The sequence below is a fragment of the Eretmochelys imbricata genome, chromosome 25 (assembly GCF_965152235.1).
Source record: "Eretmochelys imbricata isolate rEreImb1 chromosome 25, rEreImb1.hap1, whole genome shotgun sequence".
NCBI classification, from domain to species: domain Eukaryota; kingdom Metazoa; phylum Chordata; order Testudines; family Cheloniidae; genus Eretmochelys; species Eretmochelys imbricata.
The window spans coordinates 4579756-4601216 of record NC_135596.1 but is presented as its reverse complement, the minus strand read 5'-3'; the positions used below and the strand labels follow the sequence as shown (position 1 = coordinate 4601216).

At 62.0% G+C, this 21461-nt stretch overlaps 2 protein-coding genes across 2 annotated transcripts; one reads left to right on the top strand and one right to left on the bottom strand.

The window, feature by feature from the left end:
- The first annotated feature begins 687 nt into the window (after positions 1-687).
- GIPC3 (GIPC PDZ domain containing family member 3) lies at positions 688-12786 on the top strand. The gene is made up of 7 exons (XM_077841906.1): positions 688-715; positions 1342-2070; positions 3978-4163; positions 6831-7011; positions 10757-10869; positions 11896-11977; positions 12294-12786. Exons 2-7 carry the CDS (start codon positions 1777-1779, stop codon positions 12443-12445), a joined length of 1008 nt encoding a protein of 335 aa, XP_077698032.1. The 5' UTR covers positions 688-715; positions 1342-1776; the 3' UTR covers positions 12446-12786.
- A 3617-nt stretch (positions 12787-16403) lies between these two features.
- On the bottom strand, positions 16404-20553 carry TBXA2R (thromboxane A2 receptor). Its single transcript, XM_077805402.1, has 2 exons — positions 19747-20553; positions 16404-16673 (listed from the first exon to the last, which is right to left on the bottom strand). Exons 1-2 carry the CDS (start codon positions 20551-20553, stop codon positions 16404-16406), a joined length of 1077 nt encoding a protein of 358 aa, XP_077661528.1.
- Between the last annotated feature and the right edge of the window lie 908 nt (positions 20554-21461).

Here is a 21461-nt window from a genome sequence, read left to right as displayed (position 1 = left end):
TCAAAGTCTCTCAGAACCAGTAACCAACACCCACTTCTGCCACCGCTGTTCACAGGAGTTTGGTCCCGTGGTAGTTCCATGCTCCCCGATTAGGCCTCGCACTGCCCACTTTGCGTGTGGGGAAACTGGAGAGAGAGTAAATGACTTTAAAACTTCCCTACTAGGCGGGGACCCCGTCTAAGTGACCGTCCTATTGACGCAACCCACACGTTCCCTTGGGTCAACGGATTGGTGTCTCCACGATTCCAGATCAATGCGACTCAACTCACATGGCAGAAGAGCCTTTTTATTTTCTCCCAAACTCTCCCTAGGATCTGAAAGTCAAGTTGGGTTCCCCTGCCTCCCGCAGCAGCCCCAGCTGGTTGTCCCTTTTTCTGGTACACAAGATGGAACAGAATCCTTCTAGTTGTCCTGCATCCAGGCAGTTCCTGCAGGGCCAAGGACTTGGTGGTGTCAGCCAAGGCTGCGAGTCTGGCATGAAGACACAGAAAGGGGCAGAGACAGAGTGCAGCCGTGTGAAATATTTGCCTTATCATTAAAATCCCCCCCAGAACTCAAAGTTCTTGTTTAGATTTCCTTCGTCTGGGTTTTGCAAAGAGCTCAGCTGCTGCTCTCCCGTCCAAGAGGAAATCTCAGCGCTGGACCAGAGATGCCGCCTTCTGATGCAGATAACTTCAACCTTGAGACCAGAGTGCAGCTCTTCCGTGCTTCTGAGGTGAAAAGCCAAACCCACTGCTCTTGCCAAGCAATTCAGGCAAAGTCCCCTTTGGGGCTGGGCACCATGTGGGCTGAAACCAGCTGGGAGGGGGGTTGTTTACAAAACTCACTCCTCCAAAGCGATAACTTCCACGCACTGCTTCTGCCAAGACTGGCCAGGGGTCGGGGACATCCGCCAGGGGCTGGTCCCTGTAAGAGGCTTAGGAGTCTGCTACTGCCTCGGGCCTGGCCAGACTGGGGGAGGTTTAGGTTGGATATTAGGAAAAACTTTTTCACTAGGAGGGTGGTGAAACCCTGGAATGCGTTACCTAGGGAGGGGTGGAATCTCCTTCCTTAGAGGTTTTCAAGGTCAGGCTTGACAAAGCCCTGGCTGGGATGATTTAGTTGGGGTTGGTCCTGCTTTGAGCAGGGGGTTGGACTAGGTGACCTCCTGAGGTCCCTTCCGACCCTGAGAGTCTGTGGCGGAGGCTGCTTCGCGGCCCAGTGCTGCCTGTGCATTTCCTGGCCGGGACCGGCAGTGGGGTTTGAACAGCTGTCCATCTCCGGTGCTTGGGCGGCCGTGCCCCTGGCCAGGGGAAGTGTGTAACCCTTGGGAACCCAGCATGGTCCTTTGTTCCCCCTCAGGTGTGCAAGATGCTGCTGCCTTGGAGTGACCAGAGCCAAGGTGCCAAAAGCTTATGCACGTACATCCCCAAATTGCTGGTTCAGTCCCTGGCAGTGACCCATCATAAGTGCTTAAGAAGGTGTTTTTATGGGGTCGCTCTCCTGACAGTAAACATACACTGGCCGTTAGCTGGAAGCTGCGGTGGTGGAACAGCCAAACCCCTGTTGCCCCTGGTAACCTCTCAGCACAGCTGCTGTTCCCAGGGGTTTGCTTGCTGGCTCTTCCTGCTCCCCAGGTCCCTGCAGCTTGGAGCTCTGCCTGTGTGGAGGGGAACTCATCTGACACTCCTCGAATTACCTGCGCTCCGGGGATCAGATTCCCTGGGCTGAGAGCTGGGGCGATCTATAATTCAGCAGGGGCAGCTGCCATTGTGGCCCCGAAAGCAGGGCAACAGGATGCTGCGGAGATCAGGCCGGCGAAGCAAGAAGGCTGGCGAGGAAGAGGAGGAGAAGCCCATGGAGAACGGGGTGTCCCCAGAGCAGGGGGCCACGGAGGCCCCGCCTGAAATGGGGAAAGCTGGGGATGGTGCCCCCGCTGCCTTCTCGCAGCCATCCCCGTGGGTCCGGCCCAGGCTGGTCTTCCACACGCAGCTGGCCCACGGCAGCCCCACGGGCAAGATCGAGGGCTTCACCAATGTGAAGGAGTTGTATGCCAAAATCGCCGAGGTCTTCGACATCTCCCCCACTGAGGTGAGGCAGGAGCAGCATGGGGTGGGGGGCGGGGCAGCAGCTAACCCAGCCGAAGAGCCGGGATACCTGAGCCTGACACACCTGTGCCAAGGCTCCCCTCTGCCCTTGATCTGGGGTGGGGTGGGGGGGTCTGCTGTTAGCCTTTGGAGCCCTGCACATTCCAGCTAGCTGGCTCTGGTCACCAGAGGGTTAAGGCCAAGCTCTGGTTACAGCTGCAGGGCTTGCCTCCATGGCGCCATAGCATCTGCCAGGACCTGGGCTGCCTTCCAGGGTCCATCTGGTACATGCCGTTCCTGTGCCGTCATGACAAAGCCCGCTGTGGGCGGGAGCCCTGGGTTCTAGTCCCAGCTCCACCATGACTCTCTCTGTGACCCTGGGCAAGACACATCTCCCCTCGGTGCCTCAATTTCCCCATCTGACCCACCTTTCAAAAGATCTGCGCCTAGAAGTGGCTGTGCAATCAGTAGGGGTGATGAAGAAAACTCTGGCTGGTTTGTTCCTTAGCCAAGACACCTGGGACTATCAAGACCAGTTGGCACAGGTTTACCTATGCTGTGGTTGTCTGCCTCCCCTATGGGGCTGGGTGCTTTGAGATCCTCAGCTGAATGCTGCTAGGGAGAGGCACGTTATTCCACGGATTGTCCTGTCGGGGTGCTGGTGGCCTGGGGGATCAGTAATGGGCTGCTGGACCTGTCGCCTTTAACATGGTTCGATCCAGCCCAGGCGAGTTGTGACTCTCACTTGTTACCATCTGATGCTGCTCAGTGGCTTGCATGAAACGGGTTCAGTGAGTCTCTGTCGCTCTCGTGTGGGCAGAGCTGGGGCTGCCTGTTAGCTCCTGTGGGTTGTTCCTGTTCGTGCTCAGTTCACGACTCTGGATAGGGCCACAGTAGCCCGTGCTGCTGCGGGTGCCCTCTGCAGGCAGCGCTGGGCTGGAGAGAGCCTGCCCCTCCAGCTTGTCGGGGGCAAGCTTGCGACCTCCGCTGCCGCACTAGCAGCATAGTGTACAGGAGACACCGGATCCATGTCTCAGAAATTCACCCTAGTTATTCTTTAGCTACAGGCCCCAAACGAACCCAGGGCCCTGATTGTGCTGGGCGCTGCACAAACACTGTCAGCCAGGCCCTGTCTCCAAAGAGTGAAATCTAAACAAGCCAGACAGGGAAGGATGGTTATCCCCATTTTACAGATGGGGAAACTGAGGCACAGGGAAACTAAGAAATTTGCCTGAAGTCCCACAGGGTAAGGAAATGTACTGAGTCCAACCTGGTCAATTCACTGACAGCCAACTTGCTTCTTGAACAACAAAACAACAAAAGCCCATCATGTTTGTGGTTTGAAAATGCACCTAATTTTGCCCACTCTGAGTTGCAGACCCTGGAGTTCCAAGGAAGGCCGGGTGGGGACAGCTCAGCTCTGTGGGTTATTGATTTATTTTTGCACAGCGATGATCACCCAAAAGGCCTTTGGCTCAGGGCGCTGCCAAAATGGAATCAATGATCAGTAATAATGCGGGGTTGTCATGTGTGGTTGCGGGCCTCCGTTTTCACAAGCGGCTGCAGTAGGGAACGGGAACGTCTCCAACAAATGCAAGGCTCGCTTCCCCGATTGGCCCATTTCCCTTTCCTTGAAGTGAACACCTTTCACGTGATCATCAATGAACAAAAATGGATAAAATAAGCCCCAAAACTGACTTGTCCCTCCAAGGCAAAAAGCAGAGTTCCAGGGTCTGCAACTCAAAATGGGCAAAAAGGAGTACATTTCCCACGTTTGGGGGTATCATGGTGCTGGGTGCTCTGTGTCTCTCTGGTGCGTGCCAGCCACTGCCCCGCTGAGCTGTTGGGTGGAGGGTGTTCCAAGCTCCCAGCCCCGGTGGGCAGAACGGTGAGGCAGCTGCTCTCTGGCAGATCCTCTTCTGCACCCTCAATACCCACAAGGTGGACATGCAGAAGCTGCTGGGGGGCCAGATCGGCCTGGAGGATTTCATCTTCGCACATGTGCGGGGCGAGACCAAGGAGGTGGAAGTGACCAAGACGGAGGATGCGCTGGGGCTGACCATCACTGACAACGGGGCGGGCTATGCTTTCATCAAGGTGGGTGAGGGCCATGGGCTGGAGGGGCCGCAGTGGAGGAGAGGGAATTGTGCCAGGAACAGCCAAGAATTATCCATCAGGAGAGTTGTTTTTTGTTTGGTTTGGTTTTTTTAATGGAAAATTGGGTTTTTGTTGAAAAGTGGCTGTCAGCTTCTTGTGGGAAACCTCCAGTGTTTGTTTAAAAACTGCACCCCCAACCCCCAAACTGTCTGGAGTTGGGAACCCTACCGTGGTGCCTCCTGGGAGCCGCGGTTTGGGTGTTTTGTGTTCCCATTCTCCTTACTCCCCAGCTGGACTCCATCTCCCATGATGCACTGTGACTCTGACACCCATGATGCCTCACCAAGAGGGGAGAGCCTGGTGCATTGTGGAAGTAGTAGTCCAACCTGGCAGGACGGTCCATAAAGGAGGGTGGGAGCAACAATCACTGAACTACAACTCCCATGAGGCACCAGGTGGTGTTTCGCAATCAAAATATTTCTGTTTTCTATTTCTTGCTGAAAAATCAAAACTTTGGGGGGGTGAGAGCAAGGGGACTTTTCAGGTCAGACAGTCCAGGACGGGGCTTGTGGTCCAGGGGCCAGGGAAGGCTGGTTTCTAGGAGATGGCCCATCGGGCGGCTCATGCACTCCGGCCCTGGGACTCCTGAGCTGGGAGCAGAGATTTTACAGATGTTTATTCTCATTAAAATCACCTCCCCACACAATGTAAATGTCCCATTCACTGCACACAGCAGGGAATCCCCCCGGGCAGGCTCTAAGCACATGGAGTCAGATGGAGATGAGTGGGGACATGGAAGAAATGGTACCGAAAGGAGAGCGCCTCGTTTGAGGAGGCAGCTGAGAGAGCATTGCTGAAAGGCTCTGAGAGCAGGGCTGCTCTAGAGAAGGCAGAGTGGGGGCCTCTGATCTCCCCCTCTCATGAGGTGAGAGGCAGGGTCAGGCAATGACATGGAAAAGCAGCAGATTTGAAACTGATCCAAGGTGATACCTGTGGATCCCACTGGCAGCCTGTGGAACTCACTGCCACAAGATACCAGGGAGTCCAAGAGCATGGCAGGACTCAGAAAAGGGTGTGGACATGGCTACAGAGCAGTGGTTCTCAACCTGCAGTCCCCCTGGTTCAGGGCACGAGCCAGCCTTTAGCCGGGGGGGTCAGCAGGGCCCCCAACCAAGGACCGGTTACTGTACGACTGCCTGCAGGGATTCTTGCACCTTCCTTGGAAGCAGCTGGTGCTGGTGCCAGGAGATTGGCTGGGTGGGGCCACCAGGGTGATACCTGAGGAGCCAGGGGAACTCAGCTGAAGACAAAAATATTCAGGGAGCTGCTTTCTGAGAGAGAGCCCTGCAGCTGGGGGGAGGGGGGTCAGAGCCCTACAGATGGGGGGAGAGGGGCAAATACCCCCCCATAAAAGGAAACCCCACAGGGAAAGTAGCCTGAAGCTTTGCTCAGCTGGACATGATTTCCCCCTGCAGAGAAGGGAGGGGAGCCCCCCCGCATTGCCCTTCCCAAGGGCTGGGTTCTCTCCAGGCCAGCCCAGGGTCATAGAGGCAGAGCAGGGCTGATTTCAGGCAGGGCCTGGGGCCCCAGATGCCAGCTGGCCCCATTGCACTGGGTGCTGCCCAGCCCCAGAGCCAAGCCCAACATCCACGTTCCCAGTGTGACAGGGTTGGGCCAGATGGCTATAGGAGAGTAATAGAAGGCAGATATATTAGGCCCAGGCTAAGTAGGTCCCTTTTCCCTGGGTAAGGGAAGGTTCCAGAACAGGGAAGGTTCCAGAACAATCAGGAACCTTCTGGAGACAATTAAGACAAGCTGATTAGAACATCTGCAGCCAATCAAGAAGCTGCTGGAATCAATTAAGGAAGGCTAATCAGGGCACCTGGGTTTTAAAAAGGAGCCCATTTCAGTTTGTGGTGTGCGTGTGAGGAGCTGGGAGCAAGAGGCACCAGGAGCTGAGAGTGAGAACGCGGACTGTTGGAGGACTGAGGTGTACAAGCATTATCAGACACCAGGAGGAAGGTCCTGTGGTGAGGATAAAGAAGGTGTGGGGAGGAGGCCATGGGGATGTAGCCCAGGGAGTTGCAGCTGTCACACAGCTGTTCCAGGAGGCACTCGACAGCTGCATTCCACAGGGCCCTGGGCTGGAACCCGGAGCAGAGGGCGGGCCCGGGCTCCTCCCAACTCCTGGTCAGACACAGGAGGAGTCGACCTGGACTGTGGGTTCAGAAAAACGGCCAAGCTGAGGGCTGCCGTGAAGCTCCAAGGCGAGCAAATCCGCCAGTAAGCGCAAGGCCCACCAAGGTAGAGCAGGAACTTTGTCACACCCGCCAGGCGGTCACCGCTCCAGGCGGTTCACAAGCAGCTCTTGCTACTGCTCAGTGCCTCCTGCCCTGCGAAACTGGGGGTGGGGGCTGGAGAAACACCCGCTGTTGTTGTGCTAGGGGGGTCCTGGTTGTCACTCCCCAGCCCCACCCCAGGGTGCAGCTCTAAGGTCATCCCCGCTGCCCAGTAGCGCTGCTCCTGATGGCTGGGAGGCACCTGCATGGACACCCCCCATGTGTAAGGACCGGGAGCAGCTCAGCCCTGCTGTGTCCCCATGCCCCCTTCTACCCCCAGCCGGCCATGTTCCCCCACCCCCACTGACTGGCATGTCCCACGCTCCAGAGGATCAAGGACGGGAGCGTCATGAACTGCGTCCAGACTGTGTGCGTGGGCGACAGCATCGAGGCCATCAACGACCAGAGCATCGTGGGCTGCCGCCACTATGATGTTGCCAAGATGCTGCGGGAGCTGCCCAGGGCCCAGCCCTTCACCCTGCGGCTGGTGCAGCCCAAAAGGGCCTTTGGTGAGTTACACAAACACGCGCACACCGGACACTCTGCAGCTGCAGGGTCAAGTGTTTGCTGTCCCTGCCCTTTAACCCCAGGGGATGGGGGTTAAACCGGCTGCCTGAGCGTCACAAGCTGCTGCAGATTTGCCCTTATCACAGAACCAGCATTCAGAATAACTGGGAATCTCTCCTAAGTGGAGACCCCAGGCTATGGGTCGGGGGTGAGGGGAGCCCAGGCCTGGGACAGCAGGGGCTGCGGGTTGGGAGTGAGGGGCACCGGCAGAGCTGGGTGAGGGGAGCCCAGGGGTGGGCTAGCGGGGCTGCGGGTCGGGAGTGAGGGGCACCGGCTGAGCTGGGTGGGGGGGAGTCCAGGGGTGGGCTAGCAGGGGTTGCAGGTCGGGAGTGAGGGGCACCAGCTGAGCTGGGTGGGGGGAGCCCAGGGGTGGGCTAGCAGGGGCTGCGGGTCGGGAGTGAGGGGCACCGGCTGAGCTGGGTGGGGGGAGCCCGGGGTGGGCTAGCAGGGGCTGCGGGTCAGGAGTGAGGGGCACCGGCTGAGCTGGGTGGGGGGAGCCCAGGGGTGGGCTAGCGGGGCTGCGGGTCGGGAGTGAGGGGCACCGGCTGAGCTGGGTGGGGGGAGCCCGGGGTGGGCTAGCAGGGGCTGCGGGTCAGGAGTGAGGGGCACCGGCTGAGCTGGGTGGGGGGGAGTCCAGGGGTGGGCTAGCAGGGGCTGCAGGTCGGGAGTGAGGGGCATTACTGTGGCAGGCTTTAGGACTCTGGCAGCAGCCTCTCCATTGTCAGATGGGTGCAGGGAGAGGATGTGGTCTGACGTCACAGCGAGTCTAAGGCGGAACTGGGCACTGAGCCCCGATCCTGGGTCCCAGCCCAGAGTCTCTGCCCCACGAGTCCATCCTACATCTGGCCTGGGTTTGTCGGACCAGTGATGTTAGAGGTGGGAAAGCCCTTAGCCCCTGCAGCCCATCTCCCAGCAAATGGTACAGAGAACATTAAACAGGTGCCACCTGGGCCAGCCAAAATGCTCCTAGGCAGCTCTGCCGGTGCCCCTCACTCATGACCCGCAGCCCCTCCTCCCCCCTCCAGCCTTGGGTCTCCAACCCAGCTCTACCAGTGTCTCTCGGCCCTGGCCTGCGTCACCCTCCACTCTTCAAGCTGAGGACCCTGGGCAGCGTGACATTCTCAGGACGTGCCCAAGCCTCCCCCTGCCCTGCTGGCCCTGCCACCCGAATGTGGCTGCTGGGTCTGAGCCGTGGGGGCTGCCCTGGTGGGAAGGGAGGGGCCCTCCAGCCTGGGTCCTGCTTTTCTTTTCTGAGCTCCCTGCCTTCAGGCCCGGCTGCACTCTGTATCAGGCCAGCCCGCGGCACACAGATCCCGCCAAGTACCTTCTCTTCCCCCCGCGGGCAGCGTGATGGCCATGACGCAGTTGGGCCCAGTGTCGGGCACCGGGCAGTCGTCTGGGCTCTGAGATGGCATCGCCCAGCCACACGATGAATCCACCCGGGCGCTCGGAGACCCCAGCTGGGTTATAGCTCCTGGGGCCCCATGGGCAGCTGCTGACATGGGGTGGAGGTAACGGATCCACATCTGGGAGTGAGAGTAAGCCAAGGGGCAGCTGCTGCTCAGCCTGCTGCATCCCCACACCCTGGCGTTGGGCATGTCCCTGCAATCCCCCTCTGCCCCCTCCAGTGAGGAGCTTTCAGAGGGACCCAACCCAACCCCTTGGGGGCACCATGGGGCCCCTGTGACTCCTCAGGCCGGGCCTGGCCTGGCACAGAAGCTGCTGGGTGAGCGAGTCCCTGTATCCCTTCAGGGGGAGCCTGTTGCCCTGGGTAGCCCCTCCTGCAAGGGGCGTGACCCACCCGAGTGCCCCAGAGAGCCACGTGCTGACTGGACCTGCTCGGGCTGGTCGGAGATCTGTGCCGTTCCGTGTGCCCGGGTGCGTGGAGCTGCAATCCCAGCATTGGAAGCCGGGTTGCTGGGCTGGATCACCAGGAAGCCGTGGCGCAGCCCTGGTGTTCTTCCATTTGCCCCTTCTCCCCACCGACCTCCGCCCGCCCCCTCTCCCCTGCTCCCCGGGGGAACGTCGGGCGGCCCATGTCAGTGTCTCCCACCAGAGGTGCACGGACAGCTGGGCTGGGCCCTGGGCTGAATCCTAGCTAGGCCTGTAACCGGCGCTGCTGGGGGCTGAGTGAGTCCCCGGGGCTTGAGGTAGGGGTGCCAGGCATCCGGGTTTCGACCGGAACAGCCAGTCGAAAAGCGCCCCAGGCGGCTCCGGTCAGCACCACTGACCAGGCCGTTAAAAGTCCGGTTGGCGGCGCAGCGGGGCTGGCAGGCTCCCTGCCCGCCGTGACGCCGTGTGGCTCCCGGACTCAACTGGCATGTCCGGCTCCTAGGCGGAGGGGCACCCACCCTGAGAGCTGGCTCTGCCGCTCCGTTGGGCTGGAACCGCGGCCAATGGGCGCTGCGGGGGTGGCGCCTGTAGGTGGAGACAGCGCGCAGCGATCCCTGGCCGTCCCTTCACCTAGGAGCCGGCCATGCTGGCCGTTTCCAGGAGCTGCCCGAGGTAAGCGGTGCCCAGAGCCTGCACCCCAACCCCCTACCCAGCCCTGAACCCCCCCCCCATGCCCCAACTTCCTGCCCCAGCCCTGAGCCCCTATCCGCACTCCAAACCCCTCGGTCCCACCCTGCACCCCAGAGGCCCCTCCTGCACCCCAAATCCTTCATCCCCCCCCAGCCTGCACCCCCAGCTAGAGCCCTCACCCACTTCTGCAACCCTGCCCCAGCCCGGTGAAAATGAGTGAGTGAGTGATGGAGTGAGCAGGGGGCTTTGGAGCAGGAGCGGGGCTTCAGGATGGGGGAGAACAAGGATGTTTGGTTTTCTGTGATTAGAAAGTGGGGAACCCTAGTTTAGGTTGAATTAATTGGGGAAGGGAGCTCGAATCCGATTAATTCAGGCCTGGGACCGGCTCGGGGCCTTTCTGCTTCCACCCACTGTGCAGCCCAGGGATCAAGGCGACTGTGCACCCCTCAGGGCTGGGGGCTGCCTGCACTGGCTGAGCAATCGCTAGAATGAGTTAATGCCGTTCTCAGCCTCGCTGCAGCTTTTAATCCTTCCCACTGCCCTCCAACACTCAATTGCCCTCCCACATGCCTCACCCCAGCCCATGTCCTCTGACACTGATTTACCCCCCACTACTGCCCTCCCCCATATGCCCTCCACACTGCCCCCCATCACCCACAGGCTGCAGGCATCCAAGGGATACTTGGTCCTCACACAACCCTTGGCAATGTGCTGCTGTGGATCAGCGGCCATGTTCCACCCCAGAGGTGGCTGCATTCCAGTGATGCAGAGAGAAGGGCTCTGTGCTCTAGTTTTGGGGCAATGTTCAATGGAGCCCGGGCTGTTCTTCCCGGGCTCCCATCTGGGGTTAGACCTTGGATAGGCCAGTTGACAGAACCCCTTCCTGCCCCACAGAGTGTGATAGACTCCAGTGGGCCCGATCCACCCCCACGCCCTGCCAGAGGTCAGTCACTTCCTGGGACTTCCTTTGGGGAAGGATGGGGGTGTTGGGACAGGGCCCCTTTGCCCAGGGCTTGCCTGGGGCCCAGGGGGTGTCCTGGGTGGAGCTGGGTCTTTGCTCCCCGGCTGGGCATGGTGCTTTGGCACAAGGAAAAGACACCCGGCCCCTGTGCCTGCCCTGGCACCCGCTCTGAACAGCCCCCTCGCCCCCCGTCTGTGTCCCAGATATGATCGGGCAGAGGACCAAGAGCAGCAAGTGCCCAGGCGAGGGCAAGGTGGCCAGTGGCAAGGAGACCCTGCGGCTGCGTGCCCGGGGCACCGCCAGCCTGGAGGATGTGGTAAGTTGGGGGAGTGTATCCCCTCCCCATGACCAAATCGGGGGAGGAGGCAAAGGGGGAAAATAAGTGTAAGAAGTGAAATCCCTGGGGGGCTGTGAGGTGAGGGGGGGGCACACACAACCATTCCCCAAAGCAGGCTGCTGCCACTCCCTCCCCCTGGCCCAGCCCCCCAGCTCTGGCTCCCTGCAGGGAGTGCCTGGAATCGCTGTTCACGGGAGCTCTGCCCACGGACCCAGGTGTCCTAGCAAGAGAAGGCAGCTCCAGGACCTGCAGGGTGAGGGAGCCAGGGACTGGGCACGGGTGCCAGTGACTACACATTGTCACGTGTGCACATGCATGTGCTCACGCAGGTGGGTGCAGTCAGTCCCATGCGCGCATGGTGCTGTACATGCAGTCACCACCCATGCCAATGGGGACAAAGTCGGGTGCAAACATGCATGGCCCCAGAGATGCCCCTACTCATGTGTGCGCCTGGTGTGTGCACACGGACCCGCGTTTATACTCACTGGCTGGCTGCCGCAGAGCCAGGCAGGGATGGGGTGGCAGGTACCTGCTCCCTGCCCCACCCCGGTGCTGCAAAGGGGATGTTTCCTGTCCTGGCCTCCTGCTATCCACCTGGGGGTCAGAGTTCAGAGCCTGACCAGTGGAGCCGCTCTCCATGCCAGAGGGCCCCCGACTCTGGGCAGCACCCTCTCGCCGGGGGTGGGGGAGGTGACTCTTGGGGGGAGGAGGGGTCCCAAAACTAACAAGGAGCAAAAAGCTGGTCTGGGTTGGGCCAGGGAACGCCCCTGATGCACAGTAGGACTCATCTGGCCAAGGCACCTCCTGCACCAGTGCCCCAGCTGGCTCCCCTGTGCCCGTGGGGGGTGCGCCCCAGTCCATGAAGGCCCCTCCCATGATGCCCAGGGCTGTCAACGGGCTGGCACGAGGGCCTGGCCCAAGGCCTCCGATCCAGCCCCCTGCAGCAATTAGGGGCCGAGAAGGTTGAACCAACAGTGACTCTGCTGCCCTGGCTCCTGCCCACAGCCCAGTGCCTGGGAGAAGGAGGCTGCCCGGAGGGTGGACGACCTGCTGGAGAGCTACATGGGCATCCGGGACGTGGAGCTGGGTGAGCAGGGCTGGCAGAGGGGGTGGGGAGGGGGCAGCTTCCAGGCCCCAGGGAGGAGGGGAGGGCAGGTCCAGGGTCCTGGGGGGGGGCAAGGGCTGGTGTGGGGGAGTGCCGGGGCTGGGCCCCGGTGACATCCGGGGGAGGCCAGGGGCTGGGCCCCGGTGACATGGGGGAGGGCAGGGTTGGGGCGGGCAGACTGGGCCAAGGGCTCGTTGCCCTTCTCAGCAGGTCCCTTGGCCCCTGGGCCTGTCCCGGGGGCACTGGGGTCCAGCCCATCGCCCTGACCCCCCGGCTGAGCTCTGTCCTCTCTCCATAGCCTCAACCATGGTGGAGGTGGCCCGGGAGTGCCTGAGCCCCGCAGAGTTTGCCAAGAGCCTGGACTCGGTGCTGGGCGAGTTCGCGTTCCCGGGCGAGTTCGTGGCCGAGGTCTGGGCCGCCATCCGTGGAGCCCAAGGGGGCAGGAAATAGGGGAGGGGGCAGAGTACTTGGCCTGTGACGTCTGCCCCCTGGCCATGGGCTCCCTCCTGCCCCAGCAGCAGCCCCCCGTCTTCCTGCTCCAGGGGGGAGCCCTGCGGTGCCCGCACTGGCTGGCTGGGCCCAGCTCCTGCCCCAGAGAGGCCCCACGCCGAGCTGGGCAGGGACTGGCAAGGGCCCCTCCGGGAAACCCAGGGGATCTGCCTCAGGCCCTGGTCAGATGGGGTGGTGGGCCCGGGGCGGGAGCAGTCCCTGCAGGCCGGGGCTAGTCCAGGCCCTGGTGCCCATCCTGGCTATGAGCCCAAGTAATGGCAGCTCCTCGGGGCCTTCCCTGGAGCCACTGCCCATCGCTGCCTCCCTCCTCCGCTCTCCGCACAGCGGCCAGGGCTGGCGCTGAACCCAGGGGGCAGTTGGGGGAACCCTGGGGGGGGACGGGGACAGGCCAGGACTCATGTGGGGACGTGGGGCTGGTGTGACTCTGACCGTTTCCTCGCCCTTTGCTCTGATGACCCACCCCCCCCCCCCCGCCAGCCAGCGGGTGAGAGGGGCGGAGGCCCGCTCTGGGGGCGAGGGAGACGGGGGCAAAGGGGCCTGGCTCTGGGGGCAGGGGCCCATTGGGCTTGTTGGCCGCTGCATGACCAAGCATCTCTGTGCGGGTCCCTTGCCCCACCCTGGGACCCACAGCAAGCCCAGGCTGGGCCGGGGGGCAGCAGGGGTACCCCGGTCATTCACAGGGCTGGGTCAGGGATTCTGGGTGGGGGTCAGGGCCAGGACCCCCAGGTCGTTTCCAGGGCTGGGCTGGAGGTGCTTGGCGGGGGGGGTAGGGCCAGGAGCCCCCTGCGAATTCCAAGGACCAGGTGCCCTCGTGCGGCTGTGGCATTTCCTGGCTGTCTGGCACCCGAGGGGCCCAAGGGACCCAGGGACCTGGCTCAACAGCCCTGCGGAGGTGGGGAGCGGCGTGAAGGCATCAGCCAGCCCCTGCTGGCATGAGGGGCAATCAGGGGAAGGGAGGGGACTCAGCACCCCCCAGCAGATCGTGGTGGGGATGCCAGCTCCACAGGACTGCTGGGGGCTGCCTCTCTTGGGGAGACCTGCGGCTTCAGGGTCAGGCGGGCTCCAACGCCCTCCCTGCCTTGGGGCGCAGATCAGACCCCGCCTCGACTGCTGGTGCTGGCCAGCCCCATGGAGCCGGCTTGCTGGGCCCAGTCGGGCTCTTTGCTGGGCAGGGGCCATTCTGGGGTGGCAGCCTCAAGGGAGGCCGTGAGGGTGAAGGGCTGCCCTGGCCGCAGGCTGCTCAGCACTGGCCACCTTGCCTACTCCCCATGGGGTGGGGGCAGGCCCAGGCCCTACCCTGGTGCATGGAGGAGCCGTGCCCACTGGCAGTGACCAGGGCAGAGAGCCAGATGGCTTCGGCTTGTTCAAAGCCTCTGTATTTCTCCGCTCGTTTGCTCTGGAGGCCCCGGGCCCCTTGGGTCTCACTGCCCATCTCTCGGGACACGGGGAGGGTTGAGATGAGGAGCGGCCGCTGATGGGAGAGAGACGGTCCTGGGCTCCACAGAGCCTGGGGCGGGGAGGAGTCACCATGTGAGCTCACAACTTGTGATATGTGATGAGTTTCTCAGAGCCCCAGCTCCCGGAGTCCCGGGATTGTGGAACAATCTGGGGGTTCATTAAAAACAAACAAACAAGGTCAGTTTCTGGCTCCGGTGGTTGTGGGGGAAACAGTGGGAAACGTGGAAGGCAAGCGACCTAACGGGCCCCAAAGCACAAGGCCCCCGGTTTGTTAAATCCTGTCGGGCGGGGGAAGGGCCACAGAGTGCCTGGGCTGGGGGGGCCGGGAGCTCTCCCCTCCCTCACATTAACGCTGACAAGCCAACCTCAACAAGGTTTAAGGAGTGTGAATTCAAGTCTCTTCCCCATGTGGCGCACCAGGGCTGGGCCTGCCCGGCCGCGCTCCAGTCGGCCCCAGAGTCGCTCAGGGCCCGGAGCCTGGACAGCCCATGTTAAAAACCAGCTCCCAGGAGTTCGCCACGCACCTTCCCCGCAGAGCCCGGCGCCGAGAGTGGAACCAACCAGACTTTTATTGCTGGAATGAGCGTGCGGATTGCTGCGGGGATTGATGGCCTCCCAGCCAGCCTGCGCCCTTCCTGCCCCCCCAACAGCCCCCTCCCCCTGGACAGCCCCATCCCTGTCCTGCCCCCCGCAGCCAGCCTGCGCCCTTCCTGCCCCCCCAACAGCCCCCTCCCCCTGGACAGCCCCATCCCTGTCCTGCCCCCCCCAGCCAGCCTGCGCCCTTCCTGCCCCCCCAACAGCCCCCTCCCCCTGGACAGCCCCATCCCTGTCCTGCCCCCCCCAGCCAGCCTGCGCCCTTCCTGCCCCCCCCCCGACAGCCCCATCCCTGTCCTGCACCATTTCTGTCCTGTCCCCCCTCCCCCTGCCAGCCTGTCCCCTTCCTGCCCCCCCCCAACAGCCCTCTCCCCCTGGACAGCCCCATCCCTGTCCTGCCCCCCCCAGCCAGCCTGCGCCCTTCCTGCCCCCCCAACAGCCCCCTCCCCCTGGACAGCCCCATCCCTGTCCTGCCCCCCCCAGCCAGCCTGCGCCCTTCCTGCCCCCCCAACAGCCCCCTCCCCCTGGACAGCCCTATCCCTGTCCTGCACCATTTCTGTCCTGTCCCCCTCCCCCTGCCAGCCTGTCCCCTTCCTGCCCCCCCCCAACAGCCCTCTCCCCCTGGACAGCCCCATCCCTGTCCTGCACCATTTCTGTCCTGTCCCCCTCCCCCTGCCAGCCTGTCCCCTTCCTGGCCCCCCCCAACAGCCCTCTCCCCCTGGACAGCCCCATCCCTGTCCTGCCCCCCCCAGCCAGCCTGTCCCCTTCCTGCCCCCCCAACAGCTCCCTCCCCCTGGACAGCCCCATCCCTGTCCTGCACCATTTCTGTCCTGTCCCCCTCCCCCTGCCAGCCTGTCCCCTTCCTGTCCCCCTCCCCCTGCCAGCCTGTCCCCTTCCTGCCCCCCCAACAGCCCTCTCCCCCTGGACAGCCACATCCCTGTCCTGTGCCCCCCCAACAGCCCCCTCCCCCCCCAGCCTGTGCCTTTTCTGCCATCCTGCCCCTGAACAGCCCCCGTCCCCCAGCCAGCCTGTCCTATTCCTGCGTCTGGACAGCCCCCAACCCTATCCTGCTCCTCTAGATAGCCCCGTCTCCCTCCTGCACCCCCCAGCCCTCTCCTGCCCCCTCCCCAGGCTGCAGGGACAATGGCTCCCTACCAAGCAGCAGCGGGGGCTGTTGTCCATGGGGCCGAGTTCAACACTCAGCCAAGGCCCAGGCAGGAAATTCCAGCCGTGACCCCCGGCCCATCTGGCGCCGGGTGCAGCTTGTCGGCAGACACCGGGAGGGAAGCCGGGATGAGCCTGTGAGTGACGCACGAGGGGGTGCACTTGCAGTCTGGGGGGGACACGCTGGCGGTGGATGCAGCTGGGGTGCGCGGTGGGGAGGGGGGGCGGCTCCTACTCCAAGGACTGTGGGTTTTTAAAGTAGCTTTTCTGCCCAAGTTATAAAGCCAAGAGTCAGGGAGGTCGAATTCGGGGGGAGGGAATCTCCATCCCAGGGCTCTCAGCACCCACCCCAGGAGCACCATGGGCACCATCCAGGGTGGGGCGTGGCATTTGGAGCTGGTGCTGAGATCCCCATTCTGCCAGCCCGCGGCTGAGGCATCCAACCTCATGCTTCCTGGCAGGGGCCAGGCAGGGAGCTCAGCCCCACAGCTCCCTGCTGCCAGGCAAGCCGGGTCCAGAGATTGGAGGCAACATCGGTTCAGGTGCCAACCCAAACTTGCTGTCCCTGGGGCAGCCTGAGTCCAGGGCTGGGGCCTGTCTCCCCCCTCGTGCCCCCCGAGCAGGTGGCCCTGGCAGTGCCTACTCTGGGCCCGTTGCTCGCTGCCCGCCCAGATGCCCTCGGCTACTGCAGCACAGACTCCTGAGTGAGCTTGCGGCGCAGGGAGGTGTTGAGCATGGGGTAGAGGGAGACGATGGAGGGCCGTGTCTTGAGGCTGGGGTAGATGCGCTTCAGCACAGCCCTGCGGAAGAGGATGTAGACCCAGGGGTCCAGGATCTGGTTCCAGGTGACCATGCGCAGGTAGATCAGCAGCATCTCCTCGGTCTGCCGCGGGATGTGTCGGGGCAGCAAGCCGGGGGCGGGCTCCTGCAGGACCGTCTGGATGATAAATATCTGGGGGGGAGGGGAGAGGTTAGGGGTAGGAACAGGGGCGGGCTGGGGGGCTCAGTGGTCCTGGGACCAAAGCTGTGTCATGGCCCATGTCCTGGCCATCCTGCCACCTGCCTGGGGCCACACAGCGCCTGTCCATCTGTCCATCCCCCCACATGGGGTCACACAGCGGCTGTCTGTCTGTCCATGCCTTCTCACCTGAGGGGTGAGGCACATGGGGGTGGGGGGTGCCTAGCCAGGTGGGGTAGGCGATAGGGGTAGGCAGGGTATGGCGGGGGGAGATGGGGTAGGTAGAGCACACTGGGTAGGAGGGGCACCTAGCCAGACAGGGCAGGCAGGGCACACTGTGGGGGAGGGAGATGGGGTAAGCAGGGCACACTGGGGAAGTGTGGGGGGGGGGGATGATAGGCAGGGCATGGCAGGGGGTGGAGATGGGGTATACAGACCCTGGCGGGGAGGGTGCGGGTCAGATGGGGGTAGGCAGGGCACGCTGGGGGGGCAGTGGGTCAGAGCACACCGGATGTGGGGGGCACCTCACTGGATGGGGCAGGCAGGGCACAGTGGCCAAGGAGGCTGGGTAGTTATAAATCAAGCACCAGCAAGTGGGCAGGGGCTGGGGGCTGATGGAGGGGGTGGAACTGTGCTGTGGGGATCTCGAGGCCGGCATGGCTGGGGACGGGGTGTCATAAATATAACGGGGAGGGTGACCACCTTTCTGTGCACAGGGCTATAAAATCCCTCCTGGCCAGAGGCAACATCCTGTTACCTGTAAAGGGTTAAGAAGCCCAGATAACTGGCTGGCACCTGACCCAAAGGAGCAATAAGGGAACCAGATACTTTCAAATCTTGGGTGGGGGGAGGCTTTCGTTTGTGCTCTTTGTTTACGTGGTTGTTCTCTCTTGGGACTGAGAGAGGTCAGACAGGAATCCATCTTCTCCAACCCATCCTAATCCAAGTCTCCAATATTGCAACCAGTCTAGATAAGCCAGGCAAGGCGGGTTAGTTCATCTTTTGTTTTATGTGAATTTTCCCTGTGTTAAGAGGGAGGTTTATTCCTGTTTTCTGTAACTTTAAAATTTTGCCCAGAGGGGGATCCTCTGTGTTTTGAATCTGAATACCCCGTAAAGTATTTTCCTTCCTGATTTTACAGAGAGGATTTTTACCTTTTTTTTTTTTTTTTTTTTTTAATAAAACCCCTCTTTTAAGAACCTGACTGGTTTTTCCATTGTTCCAAGATCCAGGGGTTTGGGTCTTTGATGATTTTGTAACCAATTGGTTAGGATATTATTCTCAAGCCTCCCCAGGAAAGGGGGTGTAGGGCTTGGGGGGATATTTTGGGGGAAGACGTCTCCAAGTGGTCTCTTTCCCTGTTCTTTGTTTAAAAGGCTCGGTGGTGGCTGCATACGGTTCAAGGACAAGGCAAAGTTTGTGCCTTGGGGAAGTTTTAACCCAAGCTGGTAAGAATAAGCTTAGGGGTCTTTCATACAGGTCCCCTCATCTGTACCCTAGAGTTCAGAGTGGGGAAGGAACCCTGACAGGGGGCTATGCAGGGACTAGCAGTGTTGGGGGGGCAGAAGGGGAGTCTAGCAGTTGTAGCTGCAGCGGGGGGGGAGGGGGGCCTTGCTGTAACTGAGGCAGGCACAGAGGAGTTGGGGGGATCCTGGAAATGGGGTGCAGGCTGCAGCCTGGCTGTGAAGCGTTGGGAAGGGGAGGTGAATCGTCACATTGTGGGCCGAGGGAGGGGTTGGGAACAGCCCAGGATGGACCATCAGGAGCTCAGCTTTGTCCATATCGCGTGGGATAGTCGAGGGGGGGTCAGTGAGGTCAGGATAAGGGAGCGGCTGTTGGACAGACAGGGATGGGGCAGCAGGCCAGGGGACGGGGTCGGGAAGGCCGGGGGGGGGGGTCAGCAGGACAGGGGGGAGGTGTGGCAGAAGTTTGGGGGTTCCAGTGAGGAGAGGGGAGCTAAAGCCAAGGTAGTGGCTGTGCTGGGGTGGGGGGACAGGCCAGAGCAGGAGCAGCCAGATCCTGATGCTGATTATTGCTTGTCCGTACTGCAGAGCCCAGCTCAGGGCTGATGGGGGGCCAAGCCGCAGGGGGGCTGGGCGAGGGGCATTGGGCGTCCTGGTGAGAGCGGGCCGGGCTAAGGGGTGCCGACGGCTCAGGGGGGCACCCAGGGCACAGTGTATAGAGCCAAGCTCGAAGGGTTCGTCCAAACTGCAAACCCCCTCCCCCACACACACTGCAACCCCCCCCACACACACTGCAACCCCCCCCCATGCCCCTCCGCCCCCACGTGGCACCGAGGCTCAGCACCAGCCGGGCACCTGTCACGGGACCAAGCCATTTGGGCTCAGGCAGGCGCCCGGCTCTGAAACCTGGGGAGGGGGAGGGACTCACAACCCAGCTCCAGCCCCAGCGGGAACATGGAGGTGGCTGGTTTTAGCCCGCGGGCACCAGCCCCGCAAGCCCAAGGCATGTGACCCAGGCTCTGAGAAGTGCTGCCCTCGGGTAGACTCGGGACTTGGCTAGCAGGGGGCTGCAGGTCGGGAGTGAGGGGCACCGGCAGAGCTGGGGGAGCCCAGGGCTGGGCTAGCAGGGGGCTGCAGGTCGGGAGTGAGGGGCACCGGCAGAGCTGGGGGAGCCCAGGGCTGGGCTAGCAGGGGGCTGCAGGTCGGGAGTGAGGGGCACCGGCAGAGCTGGGGGCGGGCAGGGCTGGGCTAGCAGGGGGCTGCAGGTTGGGAGTGAGGGGCACCGGCAGAGCTGGGGGCGGGGCAGGGCTGGGCTAGCAGGGGGCTGCAGGTTGGGAGTGAGGGGCACCGGCAGAGCTGGGGGAGCCCAGGGCTGGGCTAATGGGGGGCTGCGGGTCGGGATTGACTGGAATGCTAAAATAAGGCCATAAAGGCCCCTGCTGATCCCTTTGTGTCCTAGCCCAGGGGCAGCGAATGCTGGCTGGAAAGCCAGCAGCTGGGGGATCCAGCGTGGCAGGGGCTGGGGACTCTGCCCGCTGGGCAGCGTTCAGCAGGTGAATGCATCTGTGACCCGGTTGCGAAGCCAACCCTGGGGGGGGCCTTACCAGCAGGGGTAACCAGCAGACGGTGGCAATGATCATAATGCCCACCAGCTGCACCATCATCTCCACCTCGCTGTCCCGCCGCCTCTGCACTGACTCGCGGTCATGGTAGACCCGGCAGAGCGTCACCACGCTGACCGTGTTGAAAAGGAAGGAGAGGCCTACAGCCAGGATGCCCAGCAGGGCGAAGATCAGGCAGAAGGTGACGTTCTTGGCATCATGCAGCAGAGTGATGAAGCACCAGGAGTTGGGATACTGCAGGGTGTAGTCCCCCAGGCCCAGGATGGGCAGGAGTCCCAGGGAGAAGGAGAAGGCCCAGACCATGCCTACCATGAACCAGGCTCGGCGCTTGGACATGCTGGTGGAGCGGGAGAAGGGGCGGTTGATGCCAAAGAAGCGCTCCCCGGCCATGGTGGCGCCCAGCAGCAGCGGGCACTGGCCGAAGAAGACCATGGAGAGGCCCAGGAAGTTGCAGAGGTAGCAAGCAGGGTCGACCACCATCCAGTTGAACTTGGTGAAGTGGTAGGAGATGATGATGGTCCCGGTCACCAGCAGGCCAAGGAAGTCCGTCACGACCAGGCCGCAGAGGAAGATGAGGAAGGAGGAGCGGGCACGGCTGTGCATCTTCCGGGAGGAGCTGACCAGCACACAGAGGGCAAAGAGGTTGGAGGCAAGGCCGATGCTGCCGAAGACAGTGGAGAACCAGCGCGAGACAATCAGCTTCCTGCCGTTCTCGCTGAGGTTGGTGCTGAGGTTGGTGCTGCGGAAGCACGAGCCCATCTCGCTGGCCAGGCTGCCATTGGCCTCCATCCCCGGCCACGGGCAGGGCGGCTCCCACAACGCACACGGCACCTCCACAGCCCAGCCTCTGGCTTCACTCTAGCTGGGCTTCACGGTGCTGCAGCCTGGTGGGGCCTTCTCCTGGGGGCTGGGCACTGCCCTGCACCAGCCTCACTCCTGCCGGCTCACTCGTTCGCCAGAGAAGCAGCAGGAGGTGCCCAGGTTGCTCCGCCAGCCCTTCGGGGAGAAAGGGGACAAGTCAGTGTCACGCCTGGCTCACCCGGCCAGCAGCTCCCAGCACCACTCCCATGGTGCCCTCCCCACATGGCTCCTGCTGGCCTAATGCAGTGGCTCCCAGAGCACCAGCTTGTGCCATTGGGTGCCAAGGGCTGGGGCTCAGTCCCCGGGGCACCGTTCGGTTGATACCCCACGTCGGGTAAAAGTGTCGGGAACCCCCCAGGCAAGCGCTGGCAGCAGGATCTTTGGCACCAAAAGCACAAGCCTCTGCCACTCGAGCTCACGGAACAGATCCTTCACTGGCAGAAGTAGTAGGCTCTTATTCTCTAGCAGGACCAGCCACCAGCTGGGTCCCCACCTCACTCAGCCAGTGCATTACAGAGCTCCATGCTATGGGTCCCAGTGTCAACTCGGAGAGGTTGGGTAGAGGGGCCAGTCAGGACTCCTGGGTTTTAGATTAATAGATTCATAGATACTAAGGTCAGAAGGGACCATTATGATCGTCTAGTCTGACCCCCTGCACAACGCAGGCCATAGAATCTCACCCACCCACTCCTGCAATAAACCTCTCACCAATGTCTGAGCTATTGAAGTCCTCAAATCGTGGTTTAAAGACTTCAAGGAGCAGAAAATCCTCCAGCAAGTGACCCATGCCCCATGCTACAGAGGAAGGCGAAAAACCCCCAGGGCCTCTTCCAATC

Excerpts from the sequence above, each read along its gene's own strand:
- TBXA2R (XM_077805402.1), bottom strand. The coding sequence starts at position 20,553 with ATGGAGGCCAATGGCAGCCTGGCCAGCGAGATGGGCTCGTGCTTCCGC. Across the intron at positions 16,674-19,746 it reads TCTGCTGGTTACCCCTGCTG|ATATTTATCATCCAGACGGT; the intron begins GTAAGGCCCCCC and ends CCTCCCCCCCAG.
- GIPC3 (XM_077841906.1), top strand. The coding sequence starts at position 1,777 with ATGCTGCGGAGATCAGGCCGGCGAAGCAAGAAGGCTGGCGAGGAAGAG. Across the intron at positions 2,071-3,977 it reads TCGACATCTCCCCCACTGAG|ATCCTCTTCTGCACCCTCAA; the intron begins GTGAGGCAGGAG and ends GCTCTCTGGCAG. Across the intron at positions 7,012-10,756 it reads GCAGCCCAAAAGGGCCTTTG|ATATGATCGGGCAGAGGACC; the intron begins GTGAGTTACACA and ends TCTGTGTCCCAG.